The sequence below is a fragment of the Centroberyx gerrardi genome, chromosome 6 (assembly GCF_048128805.1).
Source record: "Centroberyx gerrardi isolate f3 chromosome 6, fCenGer3.hap1.cur.20231027, whole genome shotgun sequence".
NCBI lineage: Eukaryota > Metazoa > Chordata > Actinopteri > Beryciformes > Berycidae > Centroberyx > Centroberyx gerrardi.
Genome location: NC_136002.1, coordinates 3,284,882 through 3,307,405, shown reverse-complemented (window position 1 = coordinate 3,307,405; position 22,524 = coordinate 3,284,882). Strand labels below are relative to the sequence as shown.

Genomic DNA, 22,524 nt, shown 5'->3' with positions numbered 1-22,524 from the left:
ACTGTTGTTCACCGTGTGCTCAGCTTAGTGCCAGACAGGCAGGAATGGCCTTGGCCTTGTCACTGCTCCAGTATTTATGGGGCATCTCTTGGGAAAATCTCTCAGAAACTAGTATCTCCATCCACAAATCCGCAAAGCAGGTCAAGTGGATCAATTTTGCTGTTGGCCTTTTTTCCTTACCAACAGCAAACCCTTCAGTTGCATGCTGAGTTAGCCCGCCTTCCATCTGCCTTTGACACTGCTAGTTGATTCAGGGTCATACTATTGCAGAGGTTCAGTCCCATTACTCCCATTGTCAGGGTTGCGCTGTATAGCCTCTGCAAGGTCGGTTTTGAGCTCAATATTTACTGCAAGCCTGCAAATGAGAAAGAAATAGCCAACTTTGGACAGGTCTAGTTCATATTGTCATCTATTTTTGCAGGCATGTGCAGAATAACTCAAGTCATTCAGTGTAAACAGGAGTTGGCTTTATTTCTAGAGGGAAGTTATTCCAGATGTTGCATATAAAGCATTAACTCAGAGCACTGTAGTAGGGCTCTAGAATTAATCTGTAGAATTACATAACGCACTGCTCACATGACGGCATGTGACTGGCTAATGGCCAACACCGGCCCGGCTCTTATTGTTCATTCCATGTTCTGTCCATCATCATCATCATCACATTAGCCCCAGTGAGTTAACAGGTAGGGTGGGTGATTTCTCAAAACAGGCACCCATTGAAAGACACCCTTTGGCTTCCATGGCTTTTATGCACCTCAAGGTTGTAGAAAACTGGATGCAATATTGCAGTCTCAGAAGTTTTACAAGAATAGTTTACATGCCCAAACAAAGCACTTTTAATACTTTTGGCAGGGCTATGGAACTCTGTAGATGTGGAGAAAACTCTCAAGAAATGATAAAATTAAAACGTTGGTATTTTTAGAACGTTTGTATATATTGCATAGTGCTGAATCACAAAGGCCAAATTGTCAGTGGACTATCACATACACACTGGTTGATGTCTCTAGCTAGGGTTGTCAAAAGTATCGATACTTCGATAAGTATCGATACTAAAATAAAAATATTTGAAACGGATACAATACTCATTTGCAACAGTATCGATACCAGCAGTGCTTTCTCTTAATGAAAAATCAAACATATTATTTCTCCGCCTCCACTAGCCACACACACACACACACACACACACACACACACACACACACACACACACACACACACACACCCTGCACCGCTGCCCACAGCCCCTCCTCTCACTAGTAGCAGTCAGCTGGGTTGTTGCCTCAGTCAGCAAACAATGCTACAGAGTGGTGCCGACGAAGGGGGGTAACACGTCAAACTTGGCGAAGCACCTTAAGGACCGACACGCCAGTCTATGTAAAGAATTTCGAGAGGTTAGCGAAAGCTCCCGTTTCAACATCACTGAAGCATTAAACATTTATCATAAACGTTAACGTACCCTGCACATCATCCGTTTTAGTTTAGCTAGCAAACCAAACGTAAGCTACAGAGCTAGCTAACGTTATCAAGTAGGTTTGCCAGATGCCCGGTTTTCGACCGGACTGTCCGGTTTTCAGATGCATTGTCCGGGCCCGGTCAGAAGACTCGACCGGACGTTGAAATGTCCGATTAAAATCATTCTGTCAATAATAATCCACTAACTCTAGCCCTGCTGATTTTTCCCTATCATTGGCGGGGCTTCAACAAGCTAAAAGTGTTCTGATAGGCTGATGACTAGAGCAGGGCTAATCTGCTGTGTAAGTGCAAAGTTTTGAATGAGTTTTATCGGGACTACGTTATGGAGAAGCGTGCGTCTGTCTGTCCGTCCATCTGTCTCGTTTGCACCGGAATTTCCCCCTGCGTTGTCGGATATTAAGGGACTAGTTTGGGTCTCTGTGTCTGTGTTTTTTGCTTAGTTGCTTACAGTCTATGCTGCAGAGGTCAGGAGGCAATATGATGTTTCACATGCTTGTGCAGTATAAGCTCACTCCCCTCAATAAAAAAGAGCAAATCATGACGGTGATCGACACCTGTCAATCAAAAATGTGTTGTTTGATCTCAGACAACTTTAAAATATTGTTTTCATGTTAAAATTATATTTTTAACATGAAAACAATATTTAAAAGTGTGTATTTTCCTGGGTATTGTATCAAAGTTAGAAATTCTAGTATCATGACAACCCTAGTCTCAACTGTTTATGGCCTTGTTGATCTTCACATGTTAAAGGACCATGATGCAATTGGCCTCTGAAAAGCCCAGCCCAGCCCAGCTCAGCACAGCTCAGATCCCCTCTGTCCTCTGGCTAGGTGCTTGGACTCTACTGTTAGTATCTAGTGGAATCCCACATCACAGATGCATTGGAGCTTCCATATCATTGGCCAATATACAGGACAATATCCCTTTTACAAAACTATTGGTACTAGCAGATATTCCACTCATAATCGCTGGTAAATCTGGTAGAATGTGTTATTGACATAAATGCTCATTGCTGGTAGCAGAATATTTGACTGTGTAGCTTCCCAAGCATACCCTCTCCAACCTGTATTACTGGTCCTGTTGTTTTTACATTTGGAAAGTGTCAGTACTGTTCTTACTGCTTGTTCACACTAATAGCAACTTGATTGATGGGTCTCTCTATTCTGACGGGCACTGGGTGATGCGAGAGGCTTAGATTACATCTGTAGCGGTCTGCAGCTACAATGTTTGGTACAGGCAAGTCATGTATTTTTCCCTCCTTTGGTATTGCCTTTCATAATGTTACATTGTTTTGATGAGTTAATAGAGCTAGCTAGCAAGCACTAATTAGGTAGCGTTAATTGAAAATAAACAAGAAAAAAATCTGTAAAATGACTTCAGAGCTTACCATTGACCCCAACAATGGATGCTACCATTCTCCAAGCATTGTTTTTGAGAAGTTTATTCCTGTAGTCTTTCAAATTAAATATGTAATTTGCAGAGAACTGGGAAGATTTGAATGAGTGTAATCAACTTCTCCTCCATTTTGTACTTGTCAGGCAGAACTATTGTTCATGAAACAAAATCACAGTGGTAGGTAAACAAGGAAGCGCAGCTAACAAGATACACTAGAAATTGTTAAAATTTGCTCTCCAGTATCTATAGCTCCATGATTGGCTATATAAATCTCCTAGAGTTGGGTGTACTCTCTCTAAAGGGAGAAACGGGGAGGGAGGCAGAGCTCTTGAAGTGATGATAAAGCACTTCCCACATGGTAACAGTACTTCCTGTGTTTGTGTAAGCCTCCCACGGGGACCCTGCTGATCAGTCCATCCACCCCTCTCTTCATCCCTCCATCAGTGCCACTGATGTAATAACCTCTTCCAGAGGCAGATGGCTGAGGAGCCCAGTCATGTCTCAGTAGACGGAACACTGTAGAATAGGTAGCTTCCATCACTGATAAGAGTGTCAGCAAAGTAACATATAATATAATAATATCAATGTAACCAACCAGCTACCCTCCTTGACTATGAGAGCTTTTGGCCCAAAATAGAAAAATCTGTTGATTTTTCCAAACTATGGCTGGTAGATAAGAATGTCTCTTGCTGAGTTTGATGTATGCTAGTTCCACTCAAGAGCAAGCTAGTTAGCTACCCATGTGGAAGAAATCCAGATGGATTTTTGCATATTACATACATTATAAGTAACGGTATAGGTTTAGCTGGTGATTTTTTTGTGTGGTACATCAAAGGTATTGGGAACAGAAATTAAATGGATGGTGTCAAAATGAATGTAAACTCATGCTACTGTAAGGCACCTTGATTGAAGTGTCCACCAAATGGTACAGATATATTATGTTTCCTCAGTTGAGTGTAAGGCATAAAAAATATAGAGCACAAATGACTAAGAAAGTGTTTTGTAGGCCTCTTTATTAGGCCATGTTGTGCTGCTGCAGCTGTCTGATTTGGCCCCAGGGTGCCAGGGACGAACACCATGGGCTTGTTTTGGCTCTAGACAAGAACTGGTATACTGGTGCTGTGTTTCTCTTGATGCAAGCTCAACCCCTCAAAGCCCACTTTGTTAATTGCGCGGTTTGAGTTTCTTCACGGTCTCTCTCTCTTTGTTTTTCCATTTTGCTTGCTTGGTATCTCTCACCTCTCCCTCTGTTTTTGCCTCTGACGCCGACTGGGCTGGTTTTGGCTTCGGTCACAGCCTCTCCTTCTCTACCATCTGGCTTTTCTTTCTTCCTCCTTCTTTCTCTGCAGTCTTAGTCTGTCTGTCTTGGTAGCCAGTGTTATGCTGTGTATTTCCCCTGTCTGTGACCGTATAAATAGAGCCTGGTGTGTCGCAGCCCTTCAGTAACAGAGAAGGAACTGGCAGCTGCTGCTTTTCTTTGCTTCTTTTTTTTGTTGTTTTTCATTCCCTATTTATCTTTTCTGTGTATTGGGCTCTTTGTATCACTAGCTCTCTCCTCTCATTTTTTGTTTCCCCCTCCTGCTCTCCACCAACCCTTCCTCCTACCTCCCCTGTTGGCGTCTTCCCAGCCTCATCAGCTGTTGTGGTTGGTCGGAACCACGTGCCGTATGACTGAGTTTACCCAACAGAGCAGGAAATCTAACCCAGGCTGGTTTGTGCAACCGTTGGGGCTGGCTTCTCTTGTCAATTAAAAATGACACAGAATAGCCTCGGCATGTATTTATGTCCTGCTAAGTTGCTACGTTGTCCTGTTTAAACAAGTCAAACTTATTTGAAAGAGGATCAAAAGAAGCGAAACCCAACTCTGTTTAATTCTTTGACATTGTCCTCTCTTTTGAAAGATATTTCATTTTTCTGGTTTATTTTCAGTTCTGTTGTCCCAGTCCACTTTACACTCACGCTACCATCTTTCAGAATTTGTGCTTACTTACCGCTTTTTGAATTAGAAATGCCTTATGATCAGAATCTGATCGATTAATCATGGTCCGTTTTCAAACACTATCCTTTTAGCTAATATGTAACCTTGTTCATCTGTAGCCCAGTGATGTTTGAAGATCACAGGGAGCTTTCCTTGTCTTGACTCAAGGCTCTATTGAGCATGCCAGATATTCACAGCTGTTGTACCCTGGCCGTGGCTTTTCATTTAATCAATGAACTTCATCAATAAACTTCCTTTAAGAAACCGCCTGTACACAAGGTTTGACTTTTGGGCACAGGGTGTGTTCACATGTGTGGAAAAACCGCTGACAAATTCACTTGAAAGGCAGAGACAAAGTTTGGAAATGCTCTGTCTTTGGATATCGGTCTTGCCATAAGACTAGATTGTGTTAACATTGTGCTGCCTTTTTCACTGGCTACAGCAACAGGATTGGGTCTAACTGTCCACTGATGAGTTAAAGGACTACAAGAACATGTAATATTCTGAACCAATCTGGTCACCCAAGGTTATTTGTAGTGAGCCTGGAATAGCAGAGTGTCTGTGTGTCAACTCATTCCTGTGGATGTTTAAAGGGCCTGAGTTGAGGGTTAGGACACTGAGTTGACATGCAAACAGCTTGAAATATAGGTGAGAGCTGGTGATCTCTCTCCTTCTCTACTTTCCTCCTCAACCCAGACCCAGATTTATCTGAACTTCCCCACTGCCCTTACCTGTGCCAACAGGAAGTGGGTCACCTATTTAAAGATTGATGGTAGTGACATGGCCTTTCTGTCCCGTCTTTATAGCCGGTGTGGCATAGGTGGTTACTGACAGGCCTGCCGACAGTAGATGGTTGTGGGGGAATGGCAGGTCTTTGTGTCAGTAGGATCCTCCTCATTAAGGATGACGATGCTGGGAGGGATTGACTTTTTGGAAAAGCAGGGTGCTGTGGGCTCAATCTATAGCTGGCTTATACACAAACACCACATAATGCAGTGAGTCACCTATGGTTTAGGGCCACAGGTACACACACACTCACACACAGGACTGTAGCCAAGACCACCGTAGTCGAATCCAAGTCAATTCCAAGACCAGGTCCAGTTGAGTTTGAGTCGAGATAGCAGTATAGCATTTCATAGTTTCAGAACTTTCTTTAGCTACGATAATCAGTAATACGTTTTGGTAGAATTTTGTTTTTATTGTGGTTGTTAAATTAAATTCCAGGTAGCATTAAAATATTTTGAAGAGTCTTAAGTTTGGCTTTCTTGAGACCCTGTATATGGCATTTGTATGGCTTCTGCCAGCTTTTTGAATGTGCTAAACCTCAGGTGGCTTTGCGTGAATCACCAGCTCACTCATTGGGGGAAACAAACGTCAGTTCACCTGCCTGCCTCTCAGAATAGCTGGGCATTGACGAAGACTGTAAAAGGTGGGATGTGGGAGTATCTGCGCCAGATGAGAAATTGCAGGTCCTTATTCCCGGCACTGTGCTGCGGAGGAGCTCTGCTCACGTGCCGCTTTTAATGACAGTCCCGAGCGCAAGGCTATGTCACTCCCGGTCCTCCTTCACGGAGCTGTTACCGTTAAGCAAGATGTAGCAGCGTGAAGTAGAGAGCCCTAATTATAAGGTTTTGAGTATCTAAGGCTCTCTCTCTCTCTCTCTCTCTCTCTCTCTCTCTCTCTCTCTCTCTCTCTCTCTCTCTCTCTCTCTCTCTCTCTCTCTCTCTCTCTCTCTCTCTCTCTCTCTCTCTCTCTCTCTCTCTCTCTCTCTCTCTCTCTCTCTCTCTCTCGCCCACGCTGCACAGTACAGCTCAGCCACTTTGCTGTTTGAATAGTTTAGAGAAGTAGAGCGATGGACTGAGTGTGTGTGTGTGCATCTTCAGAACTTACATTGGTGTGTTTGTTTTGATGTATGTTCAGAGGTCGTTGCCCATGCATGTGCCCACAGGAGGTGTTGAAGGTCCAAAATTAAAACCTGCTAAGCACCAGATGGCAGATAAATCAGTAAAGGTCACCTGCCACACTGGCCAGTAACTTATTTGAATGGCTCAGTTATACAGTCTTTGGTTTTTGCCTGTTCTCAAACTTAGTCCCTGCTGACTACTGTACACTCTCTCTGACCGTGAGCCAATCAAATCAAAGCAAAACTATGGCTCTGTTTGAAACAGGCTCCTGATTGGCTCCCTGTTATGCTAGAAAAACTCTAAATCATGACTCTTTACTGAATGCTTAACAGAGCACCTGGTTCTTTACACAAAATAGCATAGAAAACAGGTAGGGTGATGTATTTCTATGAAAAATCGATATTAATTATTTTTGTCGTTAAAAATCATTCTTGGCAAATATTTTTTTTTTTTTGTATACCAGCCCTTGGCAGGTGAGCCAAACAGTTATTTTCAGATACATGAGGTGGCGCTTCCTAGTTAGTGCACTCTAAAGGCCCTGACACACCAAACCGACGTCAAAGAACCAGCAGCGACGAAGGCCGACTGTTGCGTCGCTTCACGTCGCCTGCGTCTGGTCCAAAAAGTTGCACTTGAACACACCGCAAAGACTACACCCGACGGCCAACTAGCACGTACGTTCTGTGCCTGCGTGAGGGGAATCTGTATTCGTCATTCAAAAAGGGAAACCAGAAGACCTAGGACTGCAGATATACAAACCGTAAACAAAGCAGCGTTTGCTTACCATTTTCACACCACTCTCGCTCATCACAGACGGTTTCGCTACTTCTAATCGAGAATATGTCTGATAAGAAGTTTCAAATAGCACTGGCGTTGTCAGCCCTTGGTCTTTTGGTTGTGGCTTGTGACTTCGTCGTTTGCTTTTGCTTTCGTCACTTCCGCTTCTCTTCTCATGCCAATCAGAGTGATCTCTCTCACTGACGGGCTCCGTCGCCGATTCAACATGCTCAATCGGCCGAAAAGCCGCCGACCGGGGTCCGACTAGTGCCGACGGTGCGGGACACACCGCAAAAACTAGGGACACCGACGCTTACCGACGGCCCGACATTGGCCGACGGCCGACCGTCGGCCTGGTGTGTCAGGGCCTTAACTGAGGGCGCTACGCAACCAACCACCTTCTCTCTCACACACACACACACCTCTTCACTCCCTTGCTCTGTCATCCACACACACACACACACACACACACACACACACACAAACGCCGTTTCATGAGACGTGAAGCAATCGGAGAGGGAGAGTTTGACAGGGAAGATGTATGACCAGGAAACTCGATGTCAAGGAAAACAGAATGTGACGGAGGAAGGAGGAGGTGGTTTTGTTTGTGAAGCCGTGTTGTGTTTTGTGAGGCAGCTACATTAGGTCGAGCTTCCAAAACAAAACCTGAACTTCCTCCTGAGGAACACTGTGTTCTAGCCGGGAGAGGAGCCTCTAGCCTGGTCTGTGTGTGTGTGTGTGTGTGTGTGTGTCCCTTCTACAAGAGGTAAAGAGGGAGGACTGACAGTATGAAGTGGGGTGAAAACAGAAAGGCGGGTGTTTTTTGTTCTTGGATACATTCAGGGGGGATTTTCAGAGCTCAGCGAGTTTTCCTAGAAAACCAGCAGCACGTGCCTCTGTCCACATTCCATCACAGGGCTTTTCTTTACAGCCATTAAACCGGCTGGGACATAAGCCCAGAGGAAAACCCTACGGCTATAACGCACACACACACACACTGTTTACAGTTTATTTTCTCAGGGTTCTATGTCCTCTGGAAGGAACATGTACTGTATGTTCCATGTCTGATAAGCACACACGTTATTTAAGGAAAGCAAACACACTTGCAGTATTCCAACTGTTTCACATGATCTCCAGAGCATGTAGGCTTCCCTCTTACGTAACACAGGGTGTCAGCAGGTCCTGAAAAAGTTGTAAACAATTCTAAAATCATATCTTATAGCTCAAATCCTTAGCAGATATAGTTAAAAAAAATCCTGTCTTAAATTTAACTTGGTGAGGATGTGATTTTGATATTTTAATTTAAATTCACAGCAGAAAATGTCGTCAGTAGCTTCAATCCAAAAATGTTGGTATTGGTTGAACACTACCGTGTAACATCAGACACAAAAACAAATATTTGGTTTTCGTTTGCTGTACTTCACTGTCTTCCCCCTTGTGTAAAGCTGCAAGGATTAAGGCTGTTACATGGTCTGATCTCTAGCAGCCACACACCTCCGTGGGACGTCTCGCGCCTTTCCACCGGTGAATGGATTAACGCACGGTGTGTTTGCGTGTGTGTGTGTGTGTGGGCACGCCAACATATCTGTGTGTAACGACAAACCGTCCGTAAACAAGCATCGCCTTTCTTGGCTCAGTCTGAAAAACACACAAGCCATAACCTTCTGACCTGAGCACATACTGTAATTAGTGTTCTCTCACTTTCTCTGCTAGTGACGAAGTGATCTGTCATTGCGTGCTGCTGTTATGTCAAAGCACAGACTTTGTTCCCAAATAACACCCATTTACTCAGAATAGTCTGGATTACCCTTGTAGCTTGCGTGATGGATAACATGCTGACTTTCTGCAAATGCTTAACAACCCCCCCTATGCACACACACACACACATGCGCACACACACTCCTCTCCCCCTCCTCCCTCTCCGGTTTGGTCATCTCCCTTCCCCCCCCTTTGTTGTTATGTAACCCTGTGCTCCTGGAGTTGGGAGTGTGACGCAATCGGTGAATGGCTAACCAGAAACACTGTTGTTTGGGCTCAGATCGAGCGTTGGCAGTCCTTATCATTTGTGTGTGTGTGTGTGTGTGTCCCACTTCAAGAAGTCATTTTTCAGTGCTGATGTACTGTGTTGTCAGTTGTCAGATCAGGTCCTCAGGACAATAAAATCCCTTCATCTGTCCAAACAGTAGACAGATGGCTGGTTGTGAAACAGTTTATAAGCGCGAGTGTTGGTGGGTTTCCGTGACGAGTTTATGATGACAGAAGGTATATTTATATCATTGTTGTTTTGGAATCTTTTTCACCAGAAGGGAACGTTTTGGAGGCTGGCCCTCTTCTGGCAGGGTGCCGTCCACGTCCAAAGTCCACCAGTTTGTTTCAGATACGGCCGACGTGTGAACAGTACGTTCCGATAGTTTCCTCATGTAAACAGTTCAAGCGGTCATCACTTTCATAGCTGCTACTTCTTCTAATCCTCCCCAAACAAAGGCTGCCCTGTGTGCTGATGTCACCACCTGCCTCTTGACATTCCTCTCACTCCCCAGCAATTAGGCAACAAACCAAAGTGAGGTGACTGCAGCAGTCAAGGAACAATAACACCGGAAAGTGCCAAAACAAACACTGAATGAAATAGAAGTGTTTTCTTCTGACCAGTAGCAGCTTTCCTAATGGTACACTCAGTCTCTGCTATTTCTTGTTAGCGCTTCTGGATGACGCTACACAGCGGAGGCTTGACTTTTGAATTGTGTAAGAATGCTCCTCAGTGACGTTGGCTGCTCGCACACTCACATTTGTGTGTGTGAGAGAGAGAGAGAGAGAGTGTGTGTGTGTGTGTGTGTGTGTGTGTGGGAAGGGGCTTTTGCATAGCCACTGACATATCAGTTACCCTCGTCCCCCCTGGCCTCATGGATAACTCTGCCCCTTCCACGGCCCACCCCATCCCCCCCATTGCGCTGCAGAATACATCCTCATTATGTAATCCCACTCTGGCCCCAGCAGCCCCCACCCCACCCCCAAACACACATACAGTCAGAATGGATAATGGCGGCCCATCCCCCATCACCACCTGCCCCATCTACAGCAAACGCTCTATAGGATTGGACAGGACAAGAGCTACTTACCAACCAATCAGACAGGCCTGTTTGCCTCGGGTCACAGCTCACATGACTCGCATGGTGCCACAGTGCTGTACTTACTGGTCAGGCCATGGAAACCTCTATATTTGATTCGCTACATGTGGCAAGATGTGAAAAATACTGAATATATCAATGTGTCTATGTTGTGAAGTGCTAATAGGTAATATAGGGAATCGGGCTTCAGCTAGGGGCTGATGGGAAGCGTAGTCCTACTGATGGGCTTGTCGTTTATGACTGGAGTTGATGACGTGGGAGAACATGTTGCACACAACCTGACACCTCACACACACGCTGGGCACATGCATGTTTGTGTGGAGACGTAAACGCAATACTTGCACACCTGCTAACTGACACACACATGCATATAGTCTGTCATGCAGGCATATAGTAGCCACCCCCCTCCCCTCACACATACACACACACACACACACACACACACACTGGTAACCCAGAAGCCTGCTTAGGTTACTTGGCTGTGTTCCAGCGCCTCAGCTCCTCAGTGTTGACAAGGTGTCTGTTCTAGTTGTCACGTTGCCGTGATTCCTTGAACCCCAATACTTTGAACACACACGCACGCACACACACACACACACACACACACACACATACCCTCTGCATGAACCTGAAACAGGTTCTATCATGCTCTCCTGCCAGCGTGATACATGTCTACACGGTGCTTTGGGTTGATCGAGGGTGGTTTGGCTGTAGCTCCATGTGAGTCTGAAACCAGCCTGGCTCTATTTAATGTCTGTGTGAACTGGAGCCATGCTATACACCATCGCTATCCAATACAGCTTAGTGTATTAGCAGTGTCATAAGACTCCAAGATGCATTTTCCAGCCATAATCTTCATAAATAGTTACTACTGATAATGTATGCAGTCACTTCTGTGGATTTTCCAGTGGCTGTTTTCTCATGGCTGTCTGGTGGAGCAGACAGCTACTGCAGGATGAATTGCATCTCTGACTGACTGTCTCTTCTCTTCCAGGAAACGCCCAACTCTGTTTTCCTGGTCATGGAGGTAAGTGCAGAAACGGGACTGACTGAGTATTTGATGACTCGGGGCCTATATTTTGCACTCATTTAGCGTCGTACACCATGTGTTATTCCCCATCTGGCCGTTGTAGGCTTCATCTCTGTTGTCTCCCTCACTTGTTTTCTTTCCCCGTCTGTCTTTTAATGTCCTTTCTTCACTCGTCAAGAGCCTAACCCTCGGCGTCCTCCCCACCTCTCCCCATGTCCTACTGTATTTCCAGTTTCGCAACCCTACCAGCTGCCTTCAGGGTAGAAAACAAACTGTGACGGCACCTCAAGGTTCTCACTGGAAAATACACTGCTCTGTTTTCTAGGAACCCTGTTCTCCGAAAGCCATCGCCTAAATGGTTGTTTTTGGCCTATATTTAGATGGCTCTACTAAATATTAATATACCCCTTCTCACTTTCAACCTGTTGATAAGGTAATCCTTTGGGAACTTGGCTTGTGTGTGTTTGGATAAATTGCCATAGCACCAGGCTACCTCGACTGGAGGATATTTTAACTTGTTTTTCATCGTCTGTTGTTTTCAGAGCTGACTTGGGTGAAAGACAAGATAGGCAGCTGGTTGCTCTAGACAAACAGAATATGTCTCCTATGAGCTCCATTATATTTTCATTTTCGCCCCACTATCTTATGGTTTTAGTATTGCTAGGGACATATTATTCCAGGTAACCTCTGCATGGCGAGAAAAGAAACAGAGGCTTTTCTTGCAAGTTGAAGCGCCAACTTTTCTACGGCTAAATCGATGCAACACTGAAGATGTTGACAATGATGCTAATCATGAATGTGTTGTTGACGTGTCACGTTTTGCTTAGCAAGAAAAGGCTTGTCTTACTCAGAGGTTAATGGAAGTATCGGATGAGTTTCTTATGAAGAGACGGCTGGACCGAGCTCGGTGTAAACCCATTGAAAAGAATACTGTTCAGGGACACGATGCTCTTTCAGCACTGTCAGTCTGGAGCAAATAAAAAAAGACAATTTGTTCGTTCGAATGGGACATTTACTTTCCGGTGAGCATTCAAGGGAAGACGTTTGTTCTGGAACATTTAGTGCTGCGTTCTGCCAACATAGCAGACATGGTTTGAACTGGGCTCATTTAACTTGTAGCAGATGACATGTAAGCTTAATGTGTCAGCTCTTAGCCTATTGAGCTCTTTTTTAGCACACTATCCACCCAAATACAAACTTCTTTTGTTTTTTGTGTGTTTTTCTCTGTTGCCAGTAAGCCATATAGCCTGGCGACATAGCATATAGCTAACTATATTAGCGTCCCACTCTCTTTACTGAATGTCAACATCAATGTGAAACTTTGCTAAGCCCTAATTGATTCTTCCATATGAAAGGAAAGCAACATGGCGGCTTTTGGATGCATTCACTGTGATGATGCAGATTAGCTATAGCCAGAACAAACTACAGCTTTCATCACAAGACGCAACAGTCACATAGTTCTGGCTCCTTGTGGTCTGTAATTTCACTCACTCTTGCTCGTCTTTGCTTATCCACTCAGCCTGTCGCTCTCCCTCTACACCCCCAACCCACCCTCATCCCTCTCTTCCTGTTGTCCTTCATGAGAACTAGCTGCACCCGAGCAGAGGTTGTCAGGCCTGATAAAGCTACAGCCATTCATCAGATTAATTGATGAGCCTGCCATTATCCGGGCTAGGATGGGAACACACGCACGCTCAAACACATACACACACAAAGTGTACTCTCAGCTTGATATTGTTTATCCTGAATTCGCGTCTGTTCACACAGTGTTGCTGATGGTGATTGTTTGTCTTTCCCCCCCCACACACAGTACTGTAACGGAGGCGATCTGGCCGACTATCTGCAAGGTAAGCATCTCACTAATCTCTCTACCACATACACAGATTATTATTCATCAAAACAAAATTACTAATGCCGCAGAGGAGAGATGGACATGTGACTGGAGCTGTTATGGGTGTATGTGTGGGAATCTGTGCACGTGATTGTGCATTTATTACGTCTGTGACACAGAGTGCATGGGGTGATGTGTGTGTAAATGAGTGTGTGGGGTATTGTGTGTCTGTACTGTATGTGGGGACGTTTATGACTGCGTGTGTGTCCATGTTCGCTATGTGAGGGATGTGTGTGTGTGTGTAGGAACCACTGCAGCTTTGCACAAAGGGTTCCTTCTCCAGTTCAGAGCCAGTCAGCACAGTGCTGATGCCACTGCGATGGTTTACACCAAAGGTCACCATCTCTGATGATGTCTGATCACAGTGCAATAAGCGAGCTTAAAGCTGAAATGAAACATAATGGGAAGTGAAATTGATGTTATGGAGGTTCACTCAGTTTTGCGTGGTTCAGTACCCAAAAATACCCAAGCAATTCCAGAATGTAGTGGTGAAATGCATCAATCAGTCTGCTGTTTCAACAGTTAGTTTTCTAATACTGCTAGGGTGCAGCCATCTTGAATTTTCATTGCCAGTGTCATCATGGGTATTGGATGTCTAGCTGTGGCAGCTAGGGTCTAGAATTACAAGTAGGACAAACCCAAATGGCTTTGTCAAGTTGCATATCTTAGTTTTTGCAATATGGCTAACAGACCAAGTTAACAAACAAATATAATGAAATGAAACCATTATTAAAGAATCTTAACTAAAGTTCCTTGTACTGTAGGCATATTCAAATCCATGGTAATCCAAGTAGGGGAAGACATTCCCGATCGACCCAGTAACCCAAGATGGAATAGGAAACCAGTACCTCTTCCCCAATGCCCTCTGGCCCAAAGGTGAACTGCCTGTAGGCTGTCAACCCAAATATAATAATCCTCATAAAAACATAGTGATTAGACATGACATCAAAGACAGTAAACAAGTTCTCTTTCACCGGCATGAATCAAAATCCCTCATTTTGACACCAAACTGAAAAACGCTTGCTGAAAGCTAGGTCTGGTGCAACATCACACCCATTCCGTAATTATGATGCAGTTCAAATATGTTTAATTTGACACAGACATTGAGAGTCAAAAGGCAGTCCAAAACTCAGCGACCCTTCAAAATATGTTATTTCACCTCGCTTTACATAAATATGCTGACTTAAATTCTGATTGGCTGTCGGAATCTCAAATCAACCCCTCAAAATCAATGTCAATGTATGCATTGCCAATACTTTTCTTAGATAACTGTTCCACAAAGCCACTGATTGTGTTGCTGGAACGACTCACTTATCATAGCACCTTGCGTAACGTACCTGCTCCAAGCATCCATCTGCAAACAGACCACTGCTGATAGTATTTGTGTAACAGTGTGGGTCACGGTCAAATGGCAGGGTGGGCCAGGGGTCTCCACTTTAGTTGGGTCATACTGTATCTCTAACCTATTTGTGGTTGTGAAATGAAACCGTGAGGTCAAAGTGGAAGCCTAAATCGCTAGATGAACTAATGCACATGGTGTTGTGGTGCTATTGGTACTCTGAGGAAAGCTGTGCTCCAGTTGACTGGCTGAACACTGAACTCACAGACTGTTCTGACTGGGTTCTTATCAGGGAAAGGCTTCTGCACATAGGTGTGTTTTCCACATCGCTGACGCATGGACCATTGTGTCCCGACCTACACACTTTAACCATCTTCCATTATATAAGAGGATCCTGTAACAGTATTATTCCACTACTTACACAAGTTTTTCCATGTCAGAAGTTGGTCCACTGTGGTGGGCAGGGTGCAGCTAAACCACAAATCCTAGATTAATGTTGATAAGCCTACTGGTTTGATCTATGCCTACATTGTAATCACAATGGCTTGGTGTGGAGAGAGAGGAATCCTCTTAGTCTCACATCGGATTATACTTATTTCACTACCACTAGGGACCAGGGCCTTTACTACTACGATTTGCGCTATTTACCAAAGGATTATTACTTTAATACAGTAATTAGCCTTAATCAAATGAGGCTGGAGCACTGCAGTTGCATTCCCTTCTGGTTCAGAAATACACTTAAAAAGCGAGAGCAATTGTAGTAGAATATGATGAAGGTTTCTCCATCATGTGAGCACAGACCAAGGCAACGGGTCATTAATGCTATCCATTAGAGAATGAGTCCAATAGGCAAGTGTTCTGACAGTTATCCAGGATGATGTCTGGGCAACGTAGTCATCTACATAGCCAGCTACATCTTAATGAGCAGAATTGCTGGAGGCTTAATGTTGTCAGAAACAAGTCTTTCTTCCCTCCTATAAAACATTTATGACTTTTCAGGTTCTATTGCTTTGGCACTGAATCCTGGGTAATGTTGTTTCGCTCCTCTCCCCTCTGCTTTAGCCAAGGGGACCCTGAGAGAAGACACACTGAGGGTTTTCCTCCAGCAGATCGCCGCCGCCATGCGCATCCTCAACAGCAAAGGAATCATCCACCGGGACCTGAAGCCCCAGAACATCCTGCTGTCCTACGTGGGTCGCAAGAAGTCCAGCATCAGTGGCATCCGCATCAAAATAGGTGATGGAATCAGTTGCCAAAAGCACCTCTTTGGTTTCCTATTCATGTCTAAGTAAATTTAGAATTAGTGGAGGCTCATTGTTGGCTTCTACTTCTGAATTTGGAATTCCAAGAACATGACTTTTTGGTCAGAAGCAGAGGGGGAGAAAATGCGCACTGGTCATTGATGTTAATTGATGTTATTAATTTATTTATTTGCCAAAAGCTTGTTGTACACATCACTTTTACCATCAAATACATAGCTACTATGCTGTCTGCCCCCTAAACGTCTCATCTTGGCAATGGGTATATTATTTTTCCCACTTTCCCAGTCTTATTTACTACATTGTTGGGTTGTTCATGCATGTTCAGCTTGTATTTTCGCATTCACTATTCACTATTTTTAGCTATGCTAAAGGTAGTATTTGAGTACTTTATGACTGTTTTATTGTTTCTGTCCCAGGGATTCATGAGAGTCCAACAATAGTGGTGTGTGTTGCTAGTAACAACACAGCCATACTGACTGGCTTGTTTCATGCTTCTGTCCTGCAGCTGACTTTGGCTTCGCACGGTACCTCCAGAGCAACATGATGGCAGCCACGCTATGTGGGTCACCTATGTATATGGTTAGTGTCTTTTATTTGTGTTATGGGTGTCTGTAGAATTGCAGCTGATGTCAGTGATTCTCAAATGACATGTCTGCTTTCTCAGCAGCGTGTTGCATAACCTGTCTTCTTTTTTATCTTTACTTTTGACCTTTTCCCCCCCTCAGGCCCCAGAGGTCATCATGTCCCAGAACTACGACGCCAAGGCCGACCTCTGGAGCATCGGGACAGTCATCTACCAGTGTCTGGTCGGCAAGCCACCTTTCCAGGTCGGTACTGTATTAGGAGAGAAAATTGCTAACATGTTGGTGTATGTGTGTGTCAGTGCATCTCATTGCTCTGTTTATATTTTCATAGGCCAATAGTCCCCAAGACCTGAGGATGTTCTACGAGAAGAACAAGAATCTGCAGCCTATGTAAGTCACGAAACATCTTGTTGTTAGAAAGAGGTCTTGTGCTTTGAAGAGACTTTCATTTTGAAGTGGCATAGTTCACAAGGCATTAACTTTCTCATGCCCTCACTACCCAGCATCCCAAGGGAGACATCCCCACACCTCGGTGACCTTTTGCTAGGGCTGCTGCAGAGGAACCAGAAAGACAGGATGGACTTCGGTGAGTGCTGACATTACTTCCTCTGCAGACAGGAAAGGATCATTTAACAGTTTGGGTTCAGTTATCAAAATATTCTGTTTATGTTTGCGAAAAGACTTCTACTGTTTTCTGATTCTGATTCTGTCACTCCTTATCCTTACCCTGTAGATGCGTTTTTCAGCCATCCTTTCCTGGAGCCGTCATCCGCCATTAAAAAATGTAAGCAGAAAGATCACCTTCCCAAGGACAATAACTTGCTTAATACTGTACAACACTTTTATATCTTCCAACCTAAAAACATAATTTCTTTTTTCTTCCCCCCCCCCCAGCATGTCCGGTCCCGGTTCCCAGCGCCTCCAACGTTGTGACAGACAGTTCCTGTGGTAGCTCGCCATGCATCCGCTACAACTCCCCTCCTGTGAGTTTGATTACTTCTCTAAAACCCCATTCAGACGGGATTAGATTTTTAGCCGAATTACAATTATAGCGGCGTGTAGTTTCGTCAGACGTTCCCGTCACTGACCCTTCACCCTTCACCTTATTGGCTAGTTAGGGTTAATTAGCAATTAATTAGGTTTAATTAGCAAAAGCCTCCTCAAACGCTTCCATGTCAGCCTGTCTTCACTTTCAAAAATGAACTGGAATGCCTTTTGGCAATCGGGAAACGGCGCGACTGGCGCCTGAATCATCTGGGACTAGAGTTATAAGACCACCAACAAAAGTGCTGAAAAACAGTAGGGAATTGGGGCAGAAATTGATAGTGGGATGGAGGGGGGGAAATCACTGACATGGTCACTCCGGATAGGGATTAAAATGAATGAATAACTCAAGTAATAATTACAATTACCCTGCAGAAACTAATCTTGTGGAATGGGGCTTTTTAAGCAACATTTTCCACACTGGGAATACTACTCCATCATCTTCTCATGTCTCACGTTGTTTGCCTTGATATACATTTGGGCTTTTGAATATTGTGTTTTCTGAGTTAAGTACTCACTATTTACTACTATTACTACTAAAACTACTACTACCATAAATACTAGTACTACCACTATCACCACCACTACTACTACTACTACTACTACCACCACAACAACAACTACTGCTACTAGTCCCACTACTACCACTTCTACTAATACTACTAGTACCACTGCCATCACCACTACTACTACTACTAATTATAATAATATCTCTCTGCACAGTAGCACAGCTCATCTCTGTGGTGCAGTACAGTAGCAGTGGGAAAGCAGGGGAAAATAATTTCCCAGCATGTCATTTTTCCATGCAACAATGTGATTACATTAGTTTGACAGTCAGCACAGCCCTGTCTGGAAGCCTTAATTGCATTGTCCAGCAGCCCCACTACAACTTAATCCTCTCCTTCTCCTTCCCTTTCCCTCTCCCCTTTCTCTCTCTCTCTCTCCCTGAACACACACACACACACAGTCTCTCCCGGACATGCAGACGTTAGCGGAGGACGGGCTGTCGTCTCCCCCCCTCGGCCCGCCCAACTTCCTGCAGCTGTCTAAAGAGTCTGCTGGAAGCACCAGCAGTAAGAACTCCTCCTGCGACGACGACTTTGTCCTGGTGCCTCACCTCTCCACCGACAGCTGTAAGCACCGACACACACGCACACCTCCATTTCCCCTATATTCACTCAGCTGTAACTCCTGACGCACACATACAGACACACTCTCTTGCTCCTGCTAGAACATGTACAGATGGTGTACAATCCCATGGCGCTATATGGAGCTAATTAATTCTCAGTTTATTTAAATGTGATTTCAGCTCTCTGGCTCCCTAGTTGATCTGCCTTCATCTTTTCTATGGAGAATACAGTAACGTTGGCAAACATAGCTTATAGCATATTATGTACATATATAGAAACACTGCTGATGCAACAATGTGCTTTATTATAAAATGCCAAATTATGTGTTCAACCATCAACAAAAGATTTAGCTATATATAGTATATCACCACACATGACTGAATGTAAGGCAGCGGTCCATGTAAATTAATAGATGAAGAACCCAGCTTGTTCTCCCATTGTGTGACATCTTCTAAATTCATTTGCATACGAGAAGAGGATTATGGGATTTGTGTGAGAAATCACAGCTAAGATGTGAAGATTCATTTAGTTATATGCACATAAATGTGTTGAAAACCTGCCATAGAAGGAATGGAAAACACTGTTCTCATGTACACTCGCAGTTCCACATGATACATACACACACACACACACACACACACTCCATGGCTACCATGCACATGCCCTGCACCTGCCAGCGATACATACAACACACACACAAAACTAGCACGTCACCAGAATCCACGGCCAGTAAATAGGACAGCTGCTAACCATTTCCATGCTGTAATTGAAGACAACACTCCACAAACAGTAGACGCACACTTACCCTCTTGACTGGTACAATGAGCCCTCACACTCAGCACCTGCTGCAGCACACACATGCACACACACACACACATACACACACACACACCTGCTAGTTCTCCACTCAAACAATGAAGAAAGTGCAGGATTTTGATGTCACAAAGTGTCAGCTGGTGTTTTCAGGGGCAGTTAAATCGTCCAATTACTGATGATTTATCCGTTGCGTTTTCCTCCCCTCCCTCCTCCCTCCTCAGACGACCAACCAATGGGAGCGGGTCGTCGGCCGTCCAGCGAGTTCCTCATGTGTGGAGGGTGAGTGCAATGTCATCAAACAGTGGCTAAATTTGCTAACTTGCCAAATCCTCTTAGTACCTCAGGAATGTAAGGAACACAAAAATACCAATGTAATAATCAAAGATGGAGTGTATGCTAGGGCTTGAATTATGTGGGTTTTTAAAGGCTGACATTGAGACTGATATAACCAGAGGCTGATCCATACACTTCAAAAGCAAAACTTAAAGTCAAGACATGACAACCTGGAGTTACTGGCAAATCAAAAGATTCTGGTTTCTCCTCTGGGCCTGACCGACCCGCTGGTCGCCCAATGGGACCGAAGGGTTTTCTCCCCCCACCTGCCCGCTGTCGACTTCAATACATCACGGACATGTCAGGGCAAACCATCCTATCATATGATCTATTTTAGAATTATTCTCAGAAGGCAGGTGAGGTTTTAGCCGACAGATGATGATGATGAAGTTTGGGAGAAGCGCAAATTAGATTTTCTGGTTTATTATTCTTATCAAGCGTGTCCGTGGGTCGTTAAAACGTCTGAGAAATCTTGACAAACGATCCAAATATCCACTCTTACAGAACAGGGTTAGTAGTACAATATGCATCCTGTCTGCTTTACTAAACACACTTGGACTTTATGTCCCTTAACAGTTAATTCCCTGTTGTGGGTTTTTAAATCTGCCTTAAATTCGATTCCAACGACCATTAAAAAGGGCTTAAAAAGTCTTTCATTTGGCTGTGTGAAACCTGCACCCTTTTATCTCTGGTATATAACCCAGCATCGCTAACTGGTCAGAAACAATCCATGGAGTATGAACTGACGCACGGATGTTGACGAGGAACGGGGTAAAAAAATAGATTGAATGTGCAATGGAAATTTGACACTGTGGTGTGTCAGATTCTATTTCACACACAGAGATTTGCGTGCGTGTGAGTGAGAGTGTGTCACTCAGCTGTGAATGACCCCCTCTCGCATGAGTAAGTGCATGCAGTCTACTCTGTAAGGTCACATCTATGTATAGAGCCACCGGTGTTGTCGGTCCTCGTGTGTTTTTTGCGTCGAGGCTCGCCTTCCTTTGTTTCTTCGTCATGCTATTTCTGTCCGTCTCCTCACCAGCAAAGCGGCTTCTCTCTGATTTATAGCGACGGCGTATCTTACCGCTCAACTGTAACGGCGTACAGTCTCCGCTTGTCCGTTTGTTACGTGTGAATTCTTCTGCCCACGTCCGAATCTGCATGAGAAGTGACTTTTGAGTCAGAAGTAGAGCCAAACAACAAGGCGGTGCTGTACTAAAAAAAAAAAAAACACACCTGATCCACCAGGGCCTGTGGGATAAGAATAGCCTCACACACACACACACATGTGTGCAAAAACAAAATGTGATGGTGTTATTATGGTAGCTCAGCTGGCTGTTAAAAGACCAAAACATGCTCGCCATCTCTGCAGCGACATTCTCATGTCTTGGCAATCATTTCTCTCTCTCTCTCTCTCTCTCTCTCTCTCTCTCTCTCTCTCTCTCTCTCTCTCTCTCTCTCTCTTCCCCTCTCTCTCTCTCCCTCTCTCTCTCACCAGCGAATCTGCAGGTCCTTAAACAATCTGAAAAAGTCTTATCTAAATTTCTTAAATCCTGTTATTCGAAGTTTGATTTTTTTTTGACATTCAATGACTGGTTTCTTTGTGCTGCAAGTTCATTCTTAGATTAATCCAGAGCAGGGTTAGTAGTGCGATATGCTTCTTATCTGTTTTACTCCTAACACTGTAGAACTTCATGTCCCGTAATTAAGTTGCTGGTGTCCTTTTTCTTGTCCCGCCCATTTATAGTTTCACAATTTTGATTAGCTGTGTCAGAAATAGGCTGTTTTTTCTAGCTTTGTTTCTTTATTTTGGTTGTATTATCTGTCTTATATTCAATTTCAGTCAGCATCAAAAAAGGGGTTGAAAAGTCTTAAATTTGGCTTTCTGACACCTGCAGTCTCTTTCTCTCTCATTCCCTCTCTTTCTCCCACTCCATTTCTTAATAACCTACAGCCAGACTGCTTTATACCTCCTATATCTCCCGCCTTTTCGCTTTGCCTCTCTGTAAACAGCCTCAAGCAAAACACACACACTCTCTCTCTCTCTCTCTCTCTCTCTGTTTCCTACTTTGTCACGTTTTCCTTTTTTTCTTTGTTGCTCTGTCTCGGTCTCTCCCTCCATTGGTAGCTTCACCTCCTACTAACCCCTCATGCTGCTCATGCCTTTCTCCATACCGATAATTCTTTGCTGCTTACAGAAATTAGTTAACCATTCGCACACAAGGCACTGTTTTTGTCTCCATCAAAGGAGTCATCCCTTGTTCCTAAAGGCATTCAATACCACAGCTACACACACACACACAAGCACACTCATAGAGTTCCCGTGAATCACGGCCTTGTTTATCCTCAGCACTGTCTTTAATCGATTGGAGAGAGAAGGGAGGAAGAAGGGAGAGGGAGAGAAACAGAATAAGGGAATTAAGGGGATGGGGAAAGATGAGGG

At 44.3% G+C, this 22,524-nt stretch overlaps 1 protein-coding gene across 1 annotated transcript in view; it reads left to right on the top strand.

Annotated features, from left to right (window-relative positions):
• Window positions 1-22,524, top strand: part of ulk2 (unc-51 like autophagy activating kinase 2) — a 39,412-nt gene that overhangs the window by 4,883 nt on the left and 12,005 nt on the right. The window contains exons 4-14 of the mRNA XM_071922156.2: window positions 11,647-11,679; window positions 13,493-13,529; window positions 15,975-16,148; window positions 16,680-16,753; window positions 16,900-17,001; window positions 17,090-17,148; window positions 17,262-17,344; window positions 17,492-17,542; window positions 17,653-17,741; window positions 18,770-18,935; window positions 19,970-20,027. Of these exons, the coding sequence (XP_071778257.1) occupies window positions 11,647-11,679; window positions 13,493-13,529; window positions 15,975-16,148; window positions 16,680-16,753; window positions 16,900-17,001; window positions 17,090-17,148; window positions 17,262-17,344; window positions 17,492-17,542; window positions 17,653-17,741; window positions 18,770-18,935; window positions 19,970-20,027 (926 nt within the window). The remainder of the gene's footprint in view (window positions 1-11,646; window positions 11,680-13,492; window positions 13,530-15,974; window positions 16,149-16,679; window positions 16,754-16,899; window positions 17,002-17,089; window positions 17,149-17,261; window positions 17,345-17,491; window positions 17,543-17,652; window positions 17,742-18,769; window positions 18,936-19,969; window positions 20,028-22,524) is intronic.